The 18,993-nt window shown below is 42.4% G+C and overlaps 1 protein-coding gene across 2 annotated transcripts in view; it reads left to right on the top strand.

Annotated features, from left to right (window-relative positions):
* Positions 1–18,993, top strand: part of DOCK11 (dedicator of cytokinesis 11) — a 1,108,606-nt gene that overhangs the window by 584,300 nt on the left and 505,313 nt on the right. The window contains exons 31-32 of one of the 2 annotated variants that reach the window (XM_069212533.1): positions 10,693–10,731; positions 18,674–18,852. In XM_069212533.1, the coding sequence (XP_069068634.1) occupies positions 10,693–10,731; positions 18,674–18,852 (218 nt within the window). The remainder of the gene's footprint in view (positions 1–10,692; positions 10,732–18,673; positions 18,853–18,993) is intronic. The other variant, XM_069212535.1, reaches the window with a different exon arrangement.

The following is an 18,993-nucleotide window of genomic DNA, read 5'->3' as shown; positions in this document are numbered from 1 at the left end:
CATGGTGGTCCACAGACTGCCAAATTCGTAATGAGGCCCTTAGATTTTCTTTTCCCACAAGCATAACCTTGCATCTCACTACAGTATTTTTGATAAAAGCTCCTACCATTTCAACACTTCACTATGATAAAATGCTATGCACGGGCCTCCCTTTACATCATATTGAACAATGCAGCAAGATAAATGTATACTGTCAAGAGAGAATGACAACCAAGGGGCCGATCTGGTCTTAACTGAAGACTGAAATTCCCTTGATCGTATATTTAAATGACTGTGTTTAATCCACTAGGCTTTATATATAGCAACATCCAGCTCTTCAAGGTAGGGTAAAGTTAAATGCACACTTATTAAAATTATTGCAACAATTAAAAAAATATTATGAAAACATACTACACATGCTACCTTAGATGTAATGAGTAAAGAACAAACATGATTAAAATTGATTCAAGCTTGACATACTACACAAAGAAACTCCCTAAACTTTCATTAAGTGCTTTCAATATCAGAGATGCTTAAGAGACCACAATAAACAATGGATCATTAAGAGCATCAGCCCAGACTAAGGGCTGCATTACAAATTTGGCAGTTGGATCATTAAATCATCAGACCAGACTAAAGGCCTCATTACAAATTTGGCAGTTGAACCGCCCAAACTCCATTATGGTGGTGGGGAGGTGGCTATCAAGCCGGCAGCCTCCCCACCATCTTATTATGATGTTTGCACTGGGCTGACTGGCAGAAACAATGCGGCAGCATTGGCCTTGGCTCCCTCAGGGAGCCAAGGCCAATGCAGTCACACACAGCACCCTCGAAATACACACTGCATAGCAGACAGTGCGCATTCTGAAAGTGCTGACGGGGGGCCCCTGCACTGCCCATGACATGGTCATGGGTACTGCCAGTGCATAGTCATGGGCAGTGCAGGGGCCCCCCTAGTGGCTCCAACTCTGCCTTTCCGCAAAAACAGTGTCAGAAAGGAAAGTCACTATCAGGATGGCGGTGCGGAACTCTGCACTACCTTGGCTGACCACAGCTTTTACCTCCGCCAACCCATCAGGAACTCTGATCCTGGCGGTGACAGTGGTCTACTGGCTCAGAATCTTGAATTCGGAGCTCCAGGGTTGCAGCTCTCGGTCCGCCACCGTGAGTTTCGCGGTCCTAATCAGCGCCTAAGTTAAAAACCAAGATTTTAGACCTGACAGCCTTAGAGTGGTCTTCTCCTCTGAGTTTTGCCTGACTCCCTCCATTTTCTGACCTCATTTTTGTTGGCTTTGGGACTATGTGCACTTTACCACTGCTAACCAGTGCTAAAGTGCTTGTGATCTCTCCCCTAAAACGAGGAGACTCCGGCTCATACCCAATTGGCATATGTAATTTACCTAATGGTCCCTAGTAAAGTGCACTACATGTGCCCTGGGTCTGTAAATTAAATGCTTCTTGTGAGCTTGCAGCACTGACTGTGCCACCAACTTCAGAACCCCTTAACCATGTTTCAGGCCCGCCATTGCAGAGTCTGTGTTTGCAGCTTTAACTGCCATGCCAGGCCTAAATCTTTCCTTTTATACATATGTCACCCTTAAGGTAGGCCCTCTATCACCTACAGGGCACGGTGCAATGTATTTAAAAGGCAGGACATGTACTTTAAAGTTTTACCTGCCCTGGTAGTGAAAAAATCCCAGATTAGTTGTTCACTACTGCAAGATCTACCTCTCCCATAGGATAATATTGGGAATACTTTATTACACATTATAAGTATAATTCCCAATAAGCTATGTTTGTCAAGTTTGGTGTCTCTGAACTCACAATTTAAAACCACAACTTTTGGTGAAGTCAGATTTTAGATTGTAGTTCTTAAAATGCCACTTTTAGAAAGGTGGCATTTTCTTACTTTAGCCATTTGGTGCTTATTGCCTGTCTCCAACACACATCTGGGGTGGGGTGACATCTGGGCTTGTGCATCCCCTCTAGGCAGCCACACACAAAGGGAGCATAAATGTGACTGAGAGGCTGTCAACATCCTGATGGGCCATCTTGAAGGAGTGGCATCCTGCCACACTCAAAGAGATGATACCCCACTTTAGTGAGTCTGGAGCCAGGACAAGAAGGGAGGGTATCTATGCACTTCAAAGACCCTTTTTTGAAGTCTCTCCCACTTCAAGGGCACAGCTAGATGTAAGTAGTGTGCGCCTGATACCACCAACTCAGCTTACTTCTGGACTTGTGGGTACTCTGCCAGTAAGAAGGACTGGTGTGCTGCTATAAGCAGTGCCACTCTGCTGAGCTGCTACCCTGCTGGACTCCTGCTTTGCTGAGCTGACTTGATGCTAGCTGCTTGCTGCCCTCCTGCCTGAGAGTGAGAAGGACTGGACCCTCAACTCTCCATCTCAGAACCAAAGTGACTCCAAGGGCTCGCTGGCTTGCCTACTGTTTTCAGAAGTCTCAGGGACACACAAGGCTTCCAACACTGCAGGTATAGCTCTTGGACCCAAAATGCACCTCTCCAGTCTTGGGCCCTAACAAGTGGTTTTGTGGTTCATGAAATTCAGCTTTTGGACTCTTTGTGATGCTGAACGGTGGTACAAAGTAGCAGCGCAAGCCACCGCAAGGTCGTCTCTTCGCGCTGCAAGTATCACAGCTTGTGAGGCTCCAGCCCACCTGGCCGACTCTGCGCTCCCCTGGACCACTGTCAGGGAGTCTCTTTGTGCTCCCGACAAACTTCTCCTATGCGAGTAAGACTCTTGGCTCAATTCTGAGAAGGTAAAACTTAGCTGGACTTACCTGGGATTGTATCCAAACTGTGCTCTATTGCTGTCAGCCTCAACTTTTGGTTTTATCCCGGTCTGCAGCGACTAGATATCTCTGGTTGGTGCTTTATGGTTTTAATCACTATATTGCATTGTAATCTTTAAAAATTCATAACTCGACTTCTACTTATTGGAGTTTTGTCATTTTGCTTTGCTCATAAAATGAAGCTCTATTTTTCTTACTAGGTGTGGTGTATTTTTGTTTGGTGTTGTCACTGTTTTACTGTTAGAATTATTGCTCAAATACTTTACACATTACCTCTTAATCTAATCCTGACTGCTCTGTGCCAAGCTACCAGACGGTAAGCACAGGTTAATTTATGGTGTGTATGGTTCCTGCTTGGACAGGGTGCATACCTCTGCCAATCAGAAACCCTATTTATAACACAAGAGTTTCATAAGATGGTAAAATTCCAGTCATTACAAAATTATCTTAAAAATGTGCTTTAAACAATGTAAAGAAAATGAAAGGCTAAGAGCCTATCTATAGTAAGGGCCCTTCTGTAGGCCTTTGGGCATCATATTTCCAAGAACTGACTATCAGCACAATGTCTGAATGCTTTTAGTGGGCCCCTCCCAGACACTCTTAGCCCAGGCAGTTAATTGCCTTTACAACCATTTTCATTTATTTTAAGAAACAGGAAGTCATGTTCCCTGTGTTACTCTTTAAGCAAACATCAACTGCAATTGGACAGGATATTATAGACAGACATCTGAGCATCAGTACTAAGCAATAAACTGGGCAGATGCAAATGGCATGCATTGGGAATTCTGAAGCTGCCCCACAAAGACACCATGATTGATCTGAGCCAGTACTAAGCCGGCCATCCCAAAAAACATTTAGAAAGGTAATGCCAAAGCAGTGTCTCATCTATGCTCTTTTCAATTAAAATGGCCAGGGATGCTTCAAATAAAATAAGGTTACCATTGGATCATAAAGAGGGAAGGTATGCTTGCTTTGCATTTTTTCCTCAGTCCTCTATGTCCAAATTAGCCAATAACAATTTTGCTGATTGTTCAGGGTCTTGAAGAAGAGTTTGTCTGGGAGGCTCTTGTTCAAAAGTTTCTTCAGTTCTAGCTTTGTAAGGCCGCCAACTAGCTTCCATTTGTTGTCACTCTTCATAGGTGATACCTCCAGGTGTTAGCCTCCACCTTTCTTAACTTAATAAAGTATGAAAGAAATTGAACTTGTAGGTTTAATTTACAGTTGACCAGGTTGAACTCCAAAACAATCATATAGTACAGCAGGGAGTTGGCAAACATTTGCAGTCCATGGCTTTGCAAAGCAGACTCATATTAGTGCATGAGACATTCTTTAATAGATGCAGGAAGGTGGTCCTGAAGAGCACTGCTGAGTTCCTAATTGCAGGTTTGTGTGGCACAGCCCATCCACTCTCGTCTTTTCATACCCCTAGAGTTTTATAGCTAGAACACTCTCATTGTGAATCCACCAATGACCTTTCTTACTTAACCTTCTCCCAAAGACAACAACATTTGTTTTAGAGGTATTCATGTTCATGTCATTCTTCATGCAGGGTGTCTGGTTGCCTTTGGAGTCCAATGTCAGTTTGGTCTAACATGATTGTATCTTCAGCATACTACAGGATGTTTATTGTTTTGTCCAAAAGCTTAGGCAAGCTCAGCAAGGGAACCTAACCTTCTTTGCAAAGGGTAGGAACCTCGGTTGTACGATATAGTGACTTTTTGATAGAAATGGTCACTTAAAAGGATTAAAGCAATTGCAGTCCAAAATGCACCTTAGGTCCTTAATCATGACCCATGTGTTATCTGAAGTGGTTTGCCAATAAGGAAGACAGGAGTGAAAGCAGCAGGTGTATCTGAGATGAAGCAGCCATTCAGGGCTCAAAATCCTAGGTATGTAACTCATGGACTATCATTCTCCCCTTTTTAGCAGTTTTAATGTCTGCAGTTATGGTTTGGGGATATTCCAATAACTGTTGTCTATGTCGTGCCCTTCTGTGTCAGGATAGCGTTGAAGTCCCCTGTGAGGACCCAAAACTCATTTGGTGTGTAGCTCATGATTTCCTGGAACTCAAAAAATACATTTTCCAGGTTTACCTTTTTTGCCTTTTTTCAGGTTTACATAAATATTACATGTAAAATTAGGATGTTGTTCAAACTTGGTCAAAGTTCAGTAGGTTCCACACCCATCAAGTTGTAAATGTATGTAGCCACACCACTAGAGGGGTGGCTGCCATAGTTAGACAGAGCTAAATCTGTAAAATCATCAAGTGGTTAATCTGTAAAATCATCACAGTGGTAGTGAATCTAAAGTCCATGTTTCCTGTTAGGGAAGTTATGTTAAACATTTTTATCATTGGTAGCATGTCTGGCTGTTTTAAAGTGGCTTTTAGACCTCTGATATTCTATGAGCACAGGACCATGTACCTTCTTCAATATCCACTTCTTCAAGATTAGATCCACTTGCTGTTTGTGCCACCAAATACCAATTGATGTGAAAGCAAATACAAAATGTTGGAATGTATTTTTTCACAACCTGATGTTTTTGCATAGTAAAAATGGAGGCTTTAAATATTGGGCACTTGAGACTCTCGCTCTGAATCTTGAATGTCCAAAAGTGGCTGTTTCTGATGATGCATACAGGAAGCAAGGTCAATAAAAATGCCTGGCATTCGCTTACCATTGCCCATTATGCCATATGCTTATACAGGGGTCTGAGCATAAATGTGAACATAGCAATCCACAGCGCAGAAAGATTTTCCATCAGACTTTAGGTTCTGACATGACTATATAGACCAGTTATTAGAACTGTCAGCTTTAGGGTGGTCTTCCTCCAAACGTTTTGCCTGTTTTCCTCACATTCTTACTGTATGTTTTTGTTGGCCTTAGGACCAGTGCTAAAGTGCATGTGCTTCTCCCCTAAACATTGTAACTTTGGTCTGTACACAATTGGCATATTTAATTTACGTGAAATTCCCTTGTAAAGTGGTATGCCCTATACCCAGGGACTGTAAATTAAATGCTACTAGTGGGCATGTAGCACTGATTGTGCCACCCACACCAGTAATCTTTCAAAGCTGTCCCAAGCCTGCCATTGCAGAGCCTCTGTGTGAGGTTTAACTGCCACTTCGATTTTGCATTTAAAACTGCTTGCCAAACACTGAACTCCCCTTTTATTACATATGTCACCCCAAGGTAGGCCCTCGGTAGCCCATAGGGCAAGGTGCTATGTGAGTAAAAGGCAGGACACTTTTACGTTTTACATGTCATTGTAGTGAAAAACTCCCAAAGTCGTGTTTCACTACTGTGAGCCCTGCTCCTCTTATAGGCCAGCATTGGGAATTCCTTAATATAAGCTGTAATCCCTGATCAGAAAGGAGAGGCTATATCATGTTTCATATCACTGAAATGGTAATGATAAGTCCTCTTTACTGGTAAAGTCAGAATTTTCATTACAATTTTAGAAATTCTACTTTTAGAAAGTGGACATTTCTCTTCTCTCACATCTCTGTGTGCCTGTAGCCTGTCTCTAATACATGTCTGGGGTGGGTGACAGCTACAATTTGTGCATTCCCTATAGACAGCCACAAACATAGGAAGGTTAGGTGTGTCTGGTCACTCACCTGTATTCATCTACATTCTGAGGGTTCTTCTGGGCAGGAAGTTTGGCGAAGAGCTGACACTTGCACCTGAGTAGGGAAGTGCCTGTCTGCCTATAAAGAGCTGATTACTTCTACTGATAGTCTGGAGCCAGGTCTCAGAAGAAAGGGCCTTTGTGCACTTCAAAGACCCTTCTTTAAAGTCACCCCATCTTAAAGGTGCATTGGGGTTTAAGAACTGGGTCTCTGACCTGCCAAATCAAATCAGCACACTACTGGACCTGGGAAGAACTCTGCCTGCAGTAAGGACTGCTATGCTGCAGGAAGTGCCACACTGCTGGACTGCTTTCCAAGAAGGACTGCTCTCTGCTTTGATGAGCCACCTGGCTACCTGTTGATCTTTGCCCAGCTGAGGATGGACTGGAGCCTCTCATCCTACCCAAAGTGACTCCAAGGTCTTGCTGGCTTGCCTTCTGTTCTCCTGCAGTCTCAGGGACATCACTGGCTGCCTGCAACTCTGTTTCTGGTGCTGGAATCTGCCATCTGTGAGTTGTACCCTTGCCTGAGGTGAAAATCCAGCTTAATGGAAGTTAATTTATAGCTGCCTTTTCTGCAAGTGACTCCGAGTCATCAGAGCCTATGCCCTGCTCAAAACCTATGCAGTGCCCTCTGATGCTGACACTTTGCCGATTCAATGACGATGCAGGACCCAACTGCGAGGTTCAACAGCAGCACATAAAATTAATCTCATCAGAGCTCGCCATCAACATAATCCCCTACTGCAAGAGTCAACAACGATGCATCAACCCCACTTTCCAGATCGGAACCAATGCATCGCTCCACATCGCTCCTTGATGCCGACTCTTGCTTCATCCAAGGTACTCTTTCAATGGGCTCAGCATAGTCCTTTAGTCATCAGACCCTCCATCATGGCCAGCATGAATTTTGTATTTACCCCAGTCTAGGGCGATCTCAAGTAACCTATTTTTGGTTTATTCTTTAAAATAATAATTCATGTTCGTGACTTATACTGATTGGATTTTTGTACTTTTGGTCTAATTTTACTCAGATACATATTTTCCCAAACCTGTGTGATGTCTTTTTGTGGTGTTTTCAATGTGCTACTTTGTGTGTGTTGCACAAATACTTTACATATTGACTCCTTAGATAAGCCTGACTGCTGCCTCACTGCTATGTGCTAATCTACCTGAGGAGGAGCACAGGTTATCTCTAAGTGTGCATCTAGCTTACTCTGACTGGAAGTTGTGGTTCCTGCTTTTACTGGGTGCACACTCTGACAATCAGAAACCCCAGTTCTAACATCAGTGTTTTATATCCCAGCCCCCTAATGTTTAAATGTTTCTTAACAGTGCATCGATTGCGGCATGGGATCCTACATAGCATCATACAACAGCCTTTCACTTTTCATATGGGTTTGCAAGACATAAATGGAACCCCACAGGGATTATCTTTCATATGTATGTTTGAATAAATTAAAGTCAAATGCATTGTACTGAATGTATCTGAAAATGTGTATTTTCTTTCCTAGCCTGAACTTTTTTTTAATTTAATTAATCCTTACCATTGTCACTTAATGATAGGTGTGTGCTTCATCTGGTATCAAAGGGAAACAAGGGCATCTGTAAGCAGGCATTAGACAATTCTGAAAGGTCAGGTTGTAACCTAAGTGAATCAGGTGCAATGATGCTAAGATGGTATCTTCTTAAACCATGTGTCTATATTAGCCAGGTTACTATCAATTATGTAACTAAAGCTCTGTGCAGAATTCAAGCTGCTGACCTTGGATGCTTAGAATTGAGTGTAGATTAGGTACTCTATCAATTGTTAAACTTACATGTATGGTAGGGATAGCAAGAGGGTCAAGTTTCCTCTTATACATTTTATCAGGCTAAGGCTGGTACCATGTATCTGTATGCAATCAAGTGACTCCAATTATTTTTACTTTTCATGACCCCACATGGGCAAAATTAGGATGACTTTGGCCCCACAAACTGTTTTACAAGGCATGTTTGGCTTTGCAAGTGGGGTCTGGTACCTCTCTGTAGGCATATTCCCCTTTTCACTAATTATGTATGGCCTTTCTTGTAGCCTGTGTTTGCTCTGCTTACAGAACCCAACCACAGACACAATTGATAAATGTATTAAACACAATCTCTTGTGAAGAATGTTCAATACCAGCGCACTGTTCGGACTGTTCCTCACAGGATCTTCTATGATCTGAGTGGCTGGGGATGGACATTTTAGTTCAAAGCTTGCACGACTCAAATTATACATCAAAGAGCAGCTCTCCCCTGTGAGATGGTTTTATAGTCTGGGGGTTGGTATTGTATTACTTGCTAGATTATTAGTCAATTACTAAATAATTTCCCTTCTTGGTACTTTCAGGCAAGCTTCTATTATGATTTCAGATGTGTAGAAGCACATGAGGATGAGCGCAGCCAATGCCTATGAGCATGAAGAACAGGCTACATCTGGAGTCAAAAGCTCTACTGGGCTGTGAATATTAATGCCTTTAATCACCATCTGAATTGTCTTTAGGGTCACAAGAACGTTCATCTTAATGATTTTGTAGGGTTGGTGGTGGGCAGGCCAGAGCAAAGGTAATTCATAGTCATGCTAAACAATATAGATTATCCAGTTTGCCCACCTGTATTTGTTTATTAGTGATTTGTTTGCATGCCCTACATTTTTGTCTCTTTCAACATTGTCTTGTTGAGTATGCTTATGCCCCATCTAGTGTGAAGTTTTACTTTAGAATAAAACATAATATAAATTATGTGAGGTTTGAGAAGAGAAGGATTTCATCAGACCCCACACAATTCTAGACCTGCTTAAGTGTTTTTAGTTATTGCACAAATGTTAAAGAAATATATCAAAGCTTATGTTATGGAAACCTGAACATAGCTGGTAACTGCCGTAGGTTGAGGTCCAATGGCCATTCTTTGCACCTGTTCAATGTTCCTCCTGCATGCAGACTTACAAATATTCTGCAATTCAGTAATTGAGGCTTATGCCCACCAAGACAAACCAAGATTCTTTCCTGCTGGTCTTTTCAGGAGCAGACTGCTAAGTGTGCCTACCAGACCCATGAAGAGGAGACTGCCAAGGAGCTGGAGGTCTCCCCACTGGCCTGATTACAATGTTACCACTGGGCTGACTGGCGGAAACCTCTGTATTAGGCCTCGGCTCCTCAGGCCAATGCTGTCGCACAGAGGGTGCCTGGCAGGGGTTGGACCCTGCTCTGCCCACGACATGGCAGGGACCCTGCCATGAGAAGGCTCGCGAAAAGGGAAGTCATGATCAGCATGGCGGTTCTGAATTTAACTTCACTGTGGCTGACCTGGACGTTGACCGCTGCCAACCTGTTGGGATCCATGATCCTGACGGTGGCTGCAGTCCCCTGCCAGTCTGACCACCATGGTCATAATCTGGCGGTCAGACCGCCAGGAATGCAGCAGTCTGACTGCCACCTTGAGTTTGACGGTCGCAAGACCGCCAAACTTGTAATGAGGCCCTTAGGCTTCTTTTTTGTGCTGTGGTTGTGCAGTGCTTAATGAAAGTGGAAGCCAAACAGTCCTTGCCTCATTTAAAAATGTCACTGGGTTGATGCAAAATATAGGTTTGTAGACCACCTTATGGGAGGTCTATATTTTCCACCTTTTTTGGGTGGTGTCTTAAGCTGGTACATTTCCCGTAATAGGATGAATACACAGGCCAAGTGGATATACTCTTCTTACTTTGGGATACACCCACATGCAAAGGATGGGCGCTGGAATAGAATGCACGAGGATGCAGGTATGGTATTAAGAGGCCTTGTGGCCAAATATAATAAGTTTAGCAAATAACCGTCAACAACATAATTAAATTAATAGTATGTCCTATATGTTTAGCATTTATTGTCTTTGTTGCCCTTATAACACTGTGATATTGTGCATATTAATTACTTGAATTAATGAAAAACCTACTAGCAAACTAAAAATTTGCCATATTTACCAAGTAAAGTTCCCTGGTGTCTGCTAAATTGTGATTTAATACATTTTACAAAGTCATTCTAAGTGTAGCCTAAAAGGATGGACCAAAATGCACCATGGAATTGAAACAATAAGAAAACGAATAATTTGCGCAATTGAGTACCATATTTCAGTGGGATCTTAGCCCTTGGAAAAATAAGAAACATAGGAGTAGAGCTGCATCATGTTGTTTAATATTAGTGAACGCTGTAATAATGATGTACCATACAAACAGTGTTTTACTTCTTCCTTTTCTGTTTTTTACATATTGATTAGATTTGTTTTCATTTGCTGTGGAAAGATTCACTCCAGTAGGTAGGTTGGGTGAATTGTCAAGCTTTTGTAATCAGATAAGAAGTTGAGGCTATTGGAATCACTGAAAAATGTCTTACCATTTATTAATGCAGTAACAACACCGCATATTAACATTCCAGCTTACTAACGCACACATAAATCTGCACAATATATATTTTTGTTTTGCATACAGCTATTTATGTAGGAAAGGTGTGTTGAACCTCATGTATTTCTACCTGCTAAGATTATGGGGGTTATTCCAACTTTGGAGGAGGTGGTAATCCGTCCCAAATGTGACGGATTTACCACCAGCCGTATTACGAGTTCCATAGGATATAATGGACTCGTAATACGGCTGGTGGTATATCCGTCACTTTACGGTCACTTTTGGGACGGATTACCACTTCCTCCAAAGTTGGAATAACCCCCTATATCTGTTATAATTGAAAAAATCTGCCTCACCATCATGTTGCCACTTTATGGCAGTTCAGTTATGTTAATATTGTGAATACGCTGTAAGATAGTTAGTTATGTAAATTTTATGTTCCACATTATACGTGTGCACTATCTAATCTCAATATATATGCATATATATATACACATACACACTTTTACAGTATTTACAGGAATATCTTTTACTCCTAATGGTTCTATGAAATTAGGTCTACAGTGTCTCATGTATTGCTTTGATTATGTTTTACTTTATTCTCTAGCTGCGTAATTCCTTTGTTATTCCAACCCCTCAGTGGCTCTTCGTCCTTGTACACGCTGTTTAAAAAGCAGAAATAAAATAAACATTATGTATGTGAGGATTTAACATTATGTATGTGAGGATTTGGGTGTATAATATGATACGGCTGTGGGGCCTTATCATAGAATACACTTGCAAAAACTGTGTTGGGTCCAGTCTGGCTCGTTTAAACAAACTTAAGCCCAACCCTGGGTAGCTATGGCTTTCGTGCAGCAAGGCTTGTATAAAGGGACTTAGGGCCTGATTTGGAGCTTGGTGGACAGGTTACTCCGTCACAACGGCAATGGATATCCCGTCCTCTGATATCTAAATCCCATTATATTTTTTGGGATGTAGATTTTGGCAGACAGGATGTTCATCACTGTTGTGATGGAGTAACCCGTCCGCCTAGTTCTAAATCAGGCCTTTAGTGTAAAGCATTTAACAGTAGCAGCAATGGAATAAGAAAGTCTCACAACACAAAACAGCCAGGGCATCAGTTTATAAAAAAAGAGTAAATTTTTATGAATCTGTAGCACCAGAGGGTTCCGGAGATACAGATTTTAGACAATATTATCACCTCTAAATGCAACCGCAAACAAGCATTGGGCATCAAAAAATTTGTAAACTTTTGAAAAGTTTGAAAGAGCTAGTTTGACTACTCCGGCCTGGCTTTGGTGACCAAATCCAATGGTATGAAGGTCTAAGGGGCCAGAAAGGATACTTTGAACACTTACCTGGCCACCAGAACATTTTTCAGACCAGTTCCAACTTTTAGAGAATGACTGCCATAGACTATAATGGCGTGGTCCTGATGTTGGGGATGGAGGATGAAAAGATGCTGAAGGAAGCTCTGGTAGAGGTGCAGTTGACAGGGGTGCCTTTGTGGTTATTACTCGGTCCACATGTGATGTGGGTCAACTTTGGGCACAGAAGTCGGGTCCCTTGGAAGTCCACTTTGATGCTGTTGCTGCCCAGCCAATGCTAGGCTACTGGTCTCCTTGCATCGCGGTTGGGGCAAAATACTTTGGTGGGGGCTAGTCTCCCTCTTGGGTGACGAACCTCAGACTGCCACTCCCGGGTCTAGCAGACTTGGGTGCAACTTTTGGCCATTGAGGATTGGTAACTATCGGTGCCTGGCAGCAGGTAGTGGAAAAACTTCTTTAGTGGCTACCAATTTGCTGGTTTTGCTTCTTCAGTTATTTTGTCCCTGGGGCTTGTTTCAACTGATCAGCCAACTGGTCCTTAGACGCAGCGCTTTGATCTGGGGGTGGGAATCAACCTTTCCCTGAGCCACGAACGACAAGCACAGACCAAATTTCACTAGCCCAGAGTGCAGCAGGTGCAGTCCTTCTTTAGTTGCAGCCTCTCTTTATGCAGTTTCAGGGGCAGCAAGGCAGTCCTTCTTCAGTCCATTCTTCACATCTAAGGTGATCTGAGGGGCAGGGTGCCATAGTTATCCCAGGAAAATGCCCTGAGGTGACCATGCAGTCACTAGCCAAGGGACTACTCCGTCCTCTCCCTCCTGGTGACGTGTTTCCTGCAATTTGTGGCATCTGGCTATTCCAGAGGGCACTACGCTAGCCACTCTCAAGATGTTGGGACCTTTCTTCGGTTGTCAGGAGCTTGGTAGCCCACCCTAGAGGTGTGGCTACCTGAGGGCTACTCATCCATGAGAAAAACGGTTTGGGCACTGGTTTTCCCTTTCTGTCCCGGTCTTCAACTTGTCTACATGAACAAAAGGCAGCATACTTGGGAGTGTTATCACCATTTGCTCTTCAAAATGTGGCTTCCCCATTGAAGCTTGCCTTTTCGGCTATTAACCCAAGTGGCTCTCCTGGGAGAGGAAGTAGCACCTTGCTCTGTGACAGCTGCCTTCGTTCTTAAGCCTAAGAGTCATTCACGTCTTTCTAGGCAGGCAGAAAGCTATATGTGGGCCAGAGCCTTTGTGAGGCTACTGGGCCAGCTGGAGCACGGAGTGGCCACTTTCTAAAAGTTGCAGAACTTTAATTGTGCCTTTAAATTCGACCTGGACATCAGAACAGGCTTAATTCCACAATTAATTTGATACCTTACAGGACCCAGTTAGGAAGTCCCATTCCGGAGTTAGCCAGGCTGGGGTGCCAGCCTGTAACTTTGTTTTAGCCGTTGGGGCTACTAACATTTCCCCAGCAAAACAACAATTTTCAAGTGCTGCTGTTAAGACATAAGAAGAATATATGTATTACTTAACAAAATATAGCTCCATGCCATAGGTGTCCATAGTCTCCTTAGGGGAGACTTACATATAGGCTTAAGGGAAGTGGTGGCTTTGCTATTTAGATGGCAAAGTCGAACTAGCAGTGTCTTCCAGTCTGCAGTGGCGGGATGAGAGCCATTTTGTCTTTTGCCACTCTCAGGGTGGCACAAACATTGCTGCAGCCCTGGGGGAGACTCTGCCTTACATGCCCTAGATACCATGTACTAGAGACTTATAAGTAAGTTGGCACTTGCCAGTTTGGTATAGCCAGTTTAACATATACTTTGTAAAGGATTAGAACACTGACACTGAGGCCTGGATAGCAGGGCTTAGCGCACTCTCAGTGTAGAAAACCCAGCTGCATTAGTCCAGAAATGTAGGGGTGAACATGCCATAAGAGACATTTCATTATAATATAATAGTCTTTCTATCATATGTGTGGGTGCGGAAGGACTTCCTAAACATATTTTTGCCGTAGATGTAGTAGAAAGACTAGTATGTCTGTACCTGGACTGTTCTTACTAATAGGCGTAATACTATTATGTCAATAGCAGGTTTAGGATGGGGACAGGTGACAGAGAAAGATCTTACTAAAGATCCAAAAGCCTGGCAACATTACATTTCAGGTGTTTGCCATTGCAAGTTGCTGCTTCGGGCATCAGGCCACTGAGCCACTCTCTCTAAACCATATGTGGAAGGTAATAGGTATGGTACTGCCATGCCTTCTCATTGGCTAGTAGAATGTCTCGGCATGATGGACGTCACAAAGCTAAATCCCACAGTGCAGGATGCCCATCACTTCTGCAGTTTTCTCCTCCGGCACAAGACACAATCAAATCAAAGTCAAAATCTATTTTGGTGTTTCAGGCAAGTCCTGTTTTGGCCTAGAGTATGTCTTATTAAATAATTAATGGACCATTTATATCCTTAACAGCGTATGTGTACAGGATTAACATATTATTAAGAATTTTTGTGACGTTTGTAATTGAAAGCATGTTAAATGAAAGGAAATTACATTTTACATTTTTTGTTATTGCCAGTAAATGTTTGGTACCAGAATATCAAGGCCTTAATTATTGTCTGACAAAAAATATGGGCCCTCATTATAACATTGGCGGTAAATGCTGCCTACTGCCACGGTGACAGCCACAAACATACCGTTGCCGTGGCTACCAACCGTCTGATAGTAGGCACTGATAGTGCCTACCACCATGGTTTTCGTGGCGGTACAGAAGCCAAGGAAACCATGGTGGTGGGCGGGGTCATATTGCCGTGGGCGGCCTAGTGACGGCCACTGGGCTGGAGACTGTAGTCTCCAGCCCGGCGGTCGTTACCGCCGTGGCGTTCGGTGTGTTACATTGGGCGTTTGGTTTTAGCCAAACCACCAATGTCATAATATGGCGGTATGTACCACCAGCCTGTTGGCGGTACTACCGCCACTATTACACCGACCGCTGCGGTTGTAATGACCCCCATAGTGTCCTAAATATAATTTACAACTATATCGCCCTTTTGAAGTTAATAATAGAAAGTCCACACCCAATAGAATTATGTTTTTGTAAATTATATTTGAGTCACAATATTTAATGCAGATATTTTTGTTATGACATAACACGAATAAGATGTTTTGTTGATACAAAAATATTTTTAAAATCATAGGGCAAAGAATTTTCATAAGTAAGTGAATCAGGTAATTTTTGGGGTGCACTCCCTGCAATCAGCTATTTACTGTGCCTCACAAAGAGAATGGATTGCTGATTTACCTACTTCAAATTAGCGTTCTGAACTTTATGCAACAAATTGGTATATTTTACTGGTAATGGTCTAAAACCTCCGTAGGTTTTCCTCTAAAGCATGCTATTAAATCCTGCCTACCTGAAAACCGCTTGTTCCACAGGGAATCATCAGTCACTGCTACAACTTTCCATCCTGTCTCTGTAAAATTAGCCTCTGCCTACATGAACACCTTCCCTTTCACAAGGAACCCCGAACAAGCAGCATTTGGAACGGGCAGACCCAACGCAAACAATGGCTAACCTAAAGACTTCTGTTTTTGTATAGTTAATTGAAAACGTTGTAAGACATGGGAAGGCAGCGAGCAGAGGCAATGGAGCAGTATTACAATTGCTAAAAGCAACACAAGTCACATGATCACATGAAAAACATACCCTCTTCAAGTATCATCTACAGGTATATGTAAGCAGACTGAAATGATTCTCAGATCTTAAAACTGTTTTTGCACAAAATTAATTTTTGAAAACATCACGAACATTACATTAATTAAAATGCTTGTTCTAATCAAATTTCAAGTAATTATTTATCACTCAGAATGTTGTGATTTTAGATGGCTTTTCCATTCGATAATCAGCCCTTGTCAGCTGCTACTATTCCTAAAAACAATGTACGTCATGCATTGGAGTGGAAGCTATCATTATCAGCAATCTTTACACGTAACAGCCATGATGATAAGAGCAAACATACTCCTTTGGTCTGATATGAAATGTGATTGACACTGTCTCGCGATAGCGGCAGAGCGAGGGCTAACTCAAAACAACCAATGTTTAAAGTAGGTTGATCAGAAGGCCTCTGTATAATTTTTCACAAGAGGTCTTGGCTGCACAAGATTGAAATAGCAGATTGTGCTTACTTACCTTTCCATCAAATTTAGGGACTTAGCTATGCTTTGGTGGGCATCCCCTGGACTGCTACACTACATCACAAAAGGCTATGACCTCTTCTGGGAGATGGTTGGCAGCCATAGTTACAGATCCCTGGTTATCTCTAAACCTTCACTGCACGTGAGTTGAACTTTGGGAAGTGGGAGCCATTGCTGATGTGCACGCCCAGTAGTTTTCTTTGGTTTCCATGATCAAATCTCTGAAATGTGGTTGGAAACAGAATACTTTCCCCTTGAATGTAAGAGTCTGTAAATGATTTCCCCACTTTGAACTTCTATGCCTCGCATTGCAGTCCAACAGTTCAAAATCCACTGATAGTTGCCAACCCTAATTTGGATGGGGTGACCGTCAAAGGACCTTAGTGACACGGTGTTTGGGCCACCACATCAAACATTAGTGTCCGCAGAGCCAGACAAGGTTTTGACAGCGCAAACCTGGGGCTTGCTCCATCTCTGAATGTTGTGGGGGAACCACAGGCTTGACAGGGTGGCAGAAATACCAGTTTACTGTGGTTCCTCCACTCCACCCAACCCTAAATGACCCCTTAATCCTATGGATTATTTATTCTGAGGCAATGCACAAATGTAAATGTGTAAACATAGAGCAACAGGAGCATTCATTGGAATCTATGACTCCTTTGCTTACTCCAGGTGTCGCATTACACAAAATGCCCTGAGAGTGCAACAGGCGTGTGTGCCCACTTTCTGTGCCCCTCATTTGCATAGAGGCATGTCTGCATGCAAATGAGGCAACACTTTCCTTTTGCCGTATTATAGACGTGGAGCTGTCAGGGGAGCACACTGACTGTGGGCCTCCTCCTTGTGGTGCACAGTCAGGTTGTCCCCAAAGGCGTCCCTTAAAAGGTATGAAAGAGGTCCAAGGACCTCCATCTGTCACAAATGCACCTGTCTGAATGTGAATCCCTGTTCCCCCTTGAAAAGCTTGCGACTTGCCACCTGCACTGCGAAGTTGACTTCAGACAGACGGTCCACCATTCACTAATGTGCTGCCAAGGGCAGGCATTAGTTTGCAACTGTCCTGGGAACAGCACATTATCTGTAATAGGGCACACCGAGCAGGTCTGTGTCTGCTGTTGTGCCTCTGCGCAGACCATGGCAGTGCACTCTATAAGTAATATGGCCCCAGGATTTTTTTTCAGTCATCCGAAAGTCATTCATCTACTAGGGGGCCTAGAATAAAATCTAGCATGAACAGATTTTCTACTCTCTAAAACACGTGAGAAGTGTTTCAACACCACATGCTCGCATATATTCTTCATCACAGCATAAATATGGGTATATACATATATATTTATGCCATAAAATAGAAACATTGTTTTAATAAAACACATTATCGGAAAACAGGGCGCTTATAAATCTTCATCACACACTTATTATCACGATGGAAAGGTCAAAATATTATTACCACATTAAATACCTCTGTTGAGAGAGGGAAGAAGATCGTGACTCACTCGAGGCTTTAGTCCATATGACTCAAGCCTCTCCCACATTCAACATGGATAATACATGGTACATTACACCTGGTGCATTTGCATGTATGCTGTGTTCTCCCTGTGAGAACATAAGAACAGCCTGTAAGTAAAGTTCTTCACATCATGTTTGCTGGCGTGTACGTAATCTTTTTTCCAAACACACTTATAGCAGACGGTAAGTAAAGCACCCTACACTATACTGGTAGACGTAATTATGCACACAGAGTAAACTGTATGCCTATACGTACCCGCAATTTCACACACAGTAAACCTAGATACCTTAAATGTACATACATTGTACATAAATTACACACGCAGGGGCGGTAGGTATGTATTAAAGCATTTATTAAAGCAAAAGTATTATATACATATTGGTAAAAAGTTTATTTGTAATGTTTTCTGAATTCGACCTTGTTGGAAATGTTTATCAAGAATAAATTCAAATCATACTGAAAATGTATAGTCACTAATATGACTGCCCAATGTTCATTACTGTCCTGACTCCAACAGCTGCCCTTTTAGTCTTCATGTATAAGGCTACCACACCTGCAGCTATTTGTCGCTTGTCAAATCCACGTTCTTGCAAAATGCCTGCTGTGTTTGTCGAGTCATAAGCTTTACTAACCAGACGTTTTCAAATATTATTAAAAAATAATATGAAAATGTGATTGAAATAAGCAGCAGCCATGTCTCCAACACATGGCTCTGCATTTCAAATGTGCACGTGTTCCTCATGCCTTTGTGAAAATGTTGACGTGCAGCTTCAAATGTTATACAGTGGTCATTCTGAACATCCTTTGACTTTAAGTCTATCTTCAACACAGATGTGAATCTCGAATACAGCTTATCAGATGACTATTGCAAGAATCACTTCTTGGTGGGTCTGTTACTAAGGGAAACAGCCATAGCTCTTCTGGATAATCATGATGTTCGATACACCGCCATCTCAACTTTAAAGAATCTTTTAATAAAACATGCATTCGACAACAGGTATCAACATAAGGTAAGCTATTTCAAGTGGACAAATTGGAGTATTTTTCAAATGTAATTATTACATCACTACAAACCGTGGTGGGTTTAAAACATACTGTGAATCTGAAAAGAATTGGCAAACCCAGCCATCTTGGTGTTTAAATCTCTGAAT

This window comes from Pleurodeles waltl, chromosome 2_1, assembly GCF_031143425.1.
Source record: "Pleurodeles waltl isolate 20211129_DDA chromosome 2_1, aPleWal1.hap1.20221129, whole genome shotgun sequence".
Classification (NCBI taxonomy): Eukaryota; Metazoa; Chordata; class Amphibia; order Caudata; family Salamandridae; genus Pleurodeles; species Pleurodeles waltl.
The sequence above is the reverse complement of the archived record's forward strand: the minus strand, read 5'-3'. Positions and strand labels throughout refer to the sequence as shown.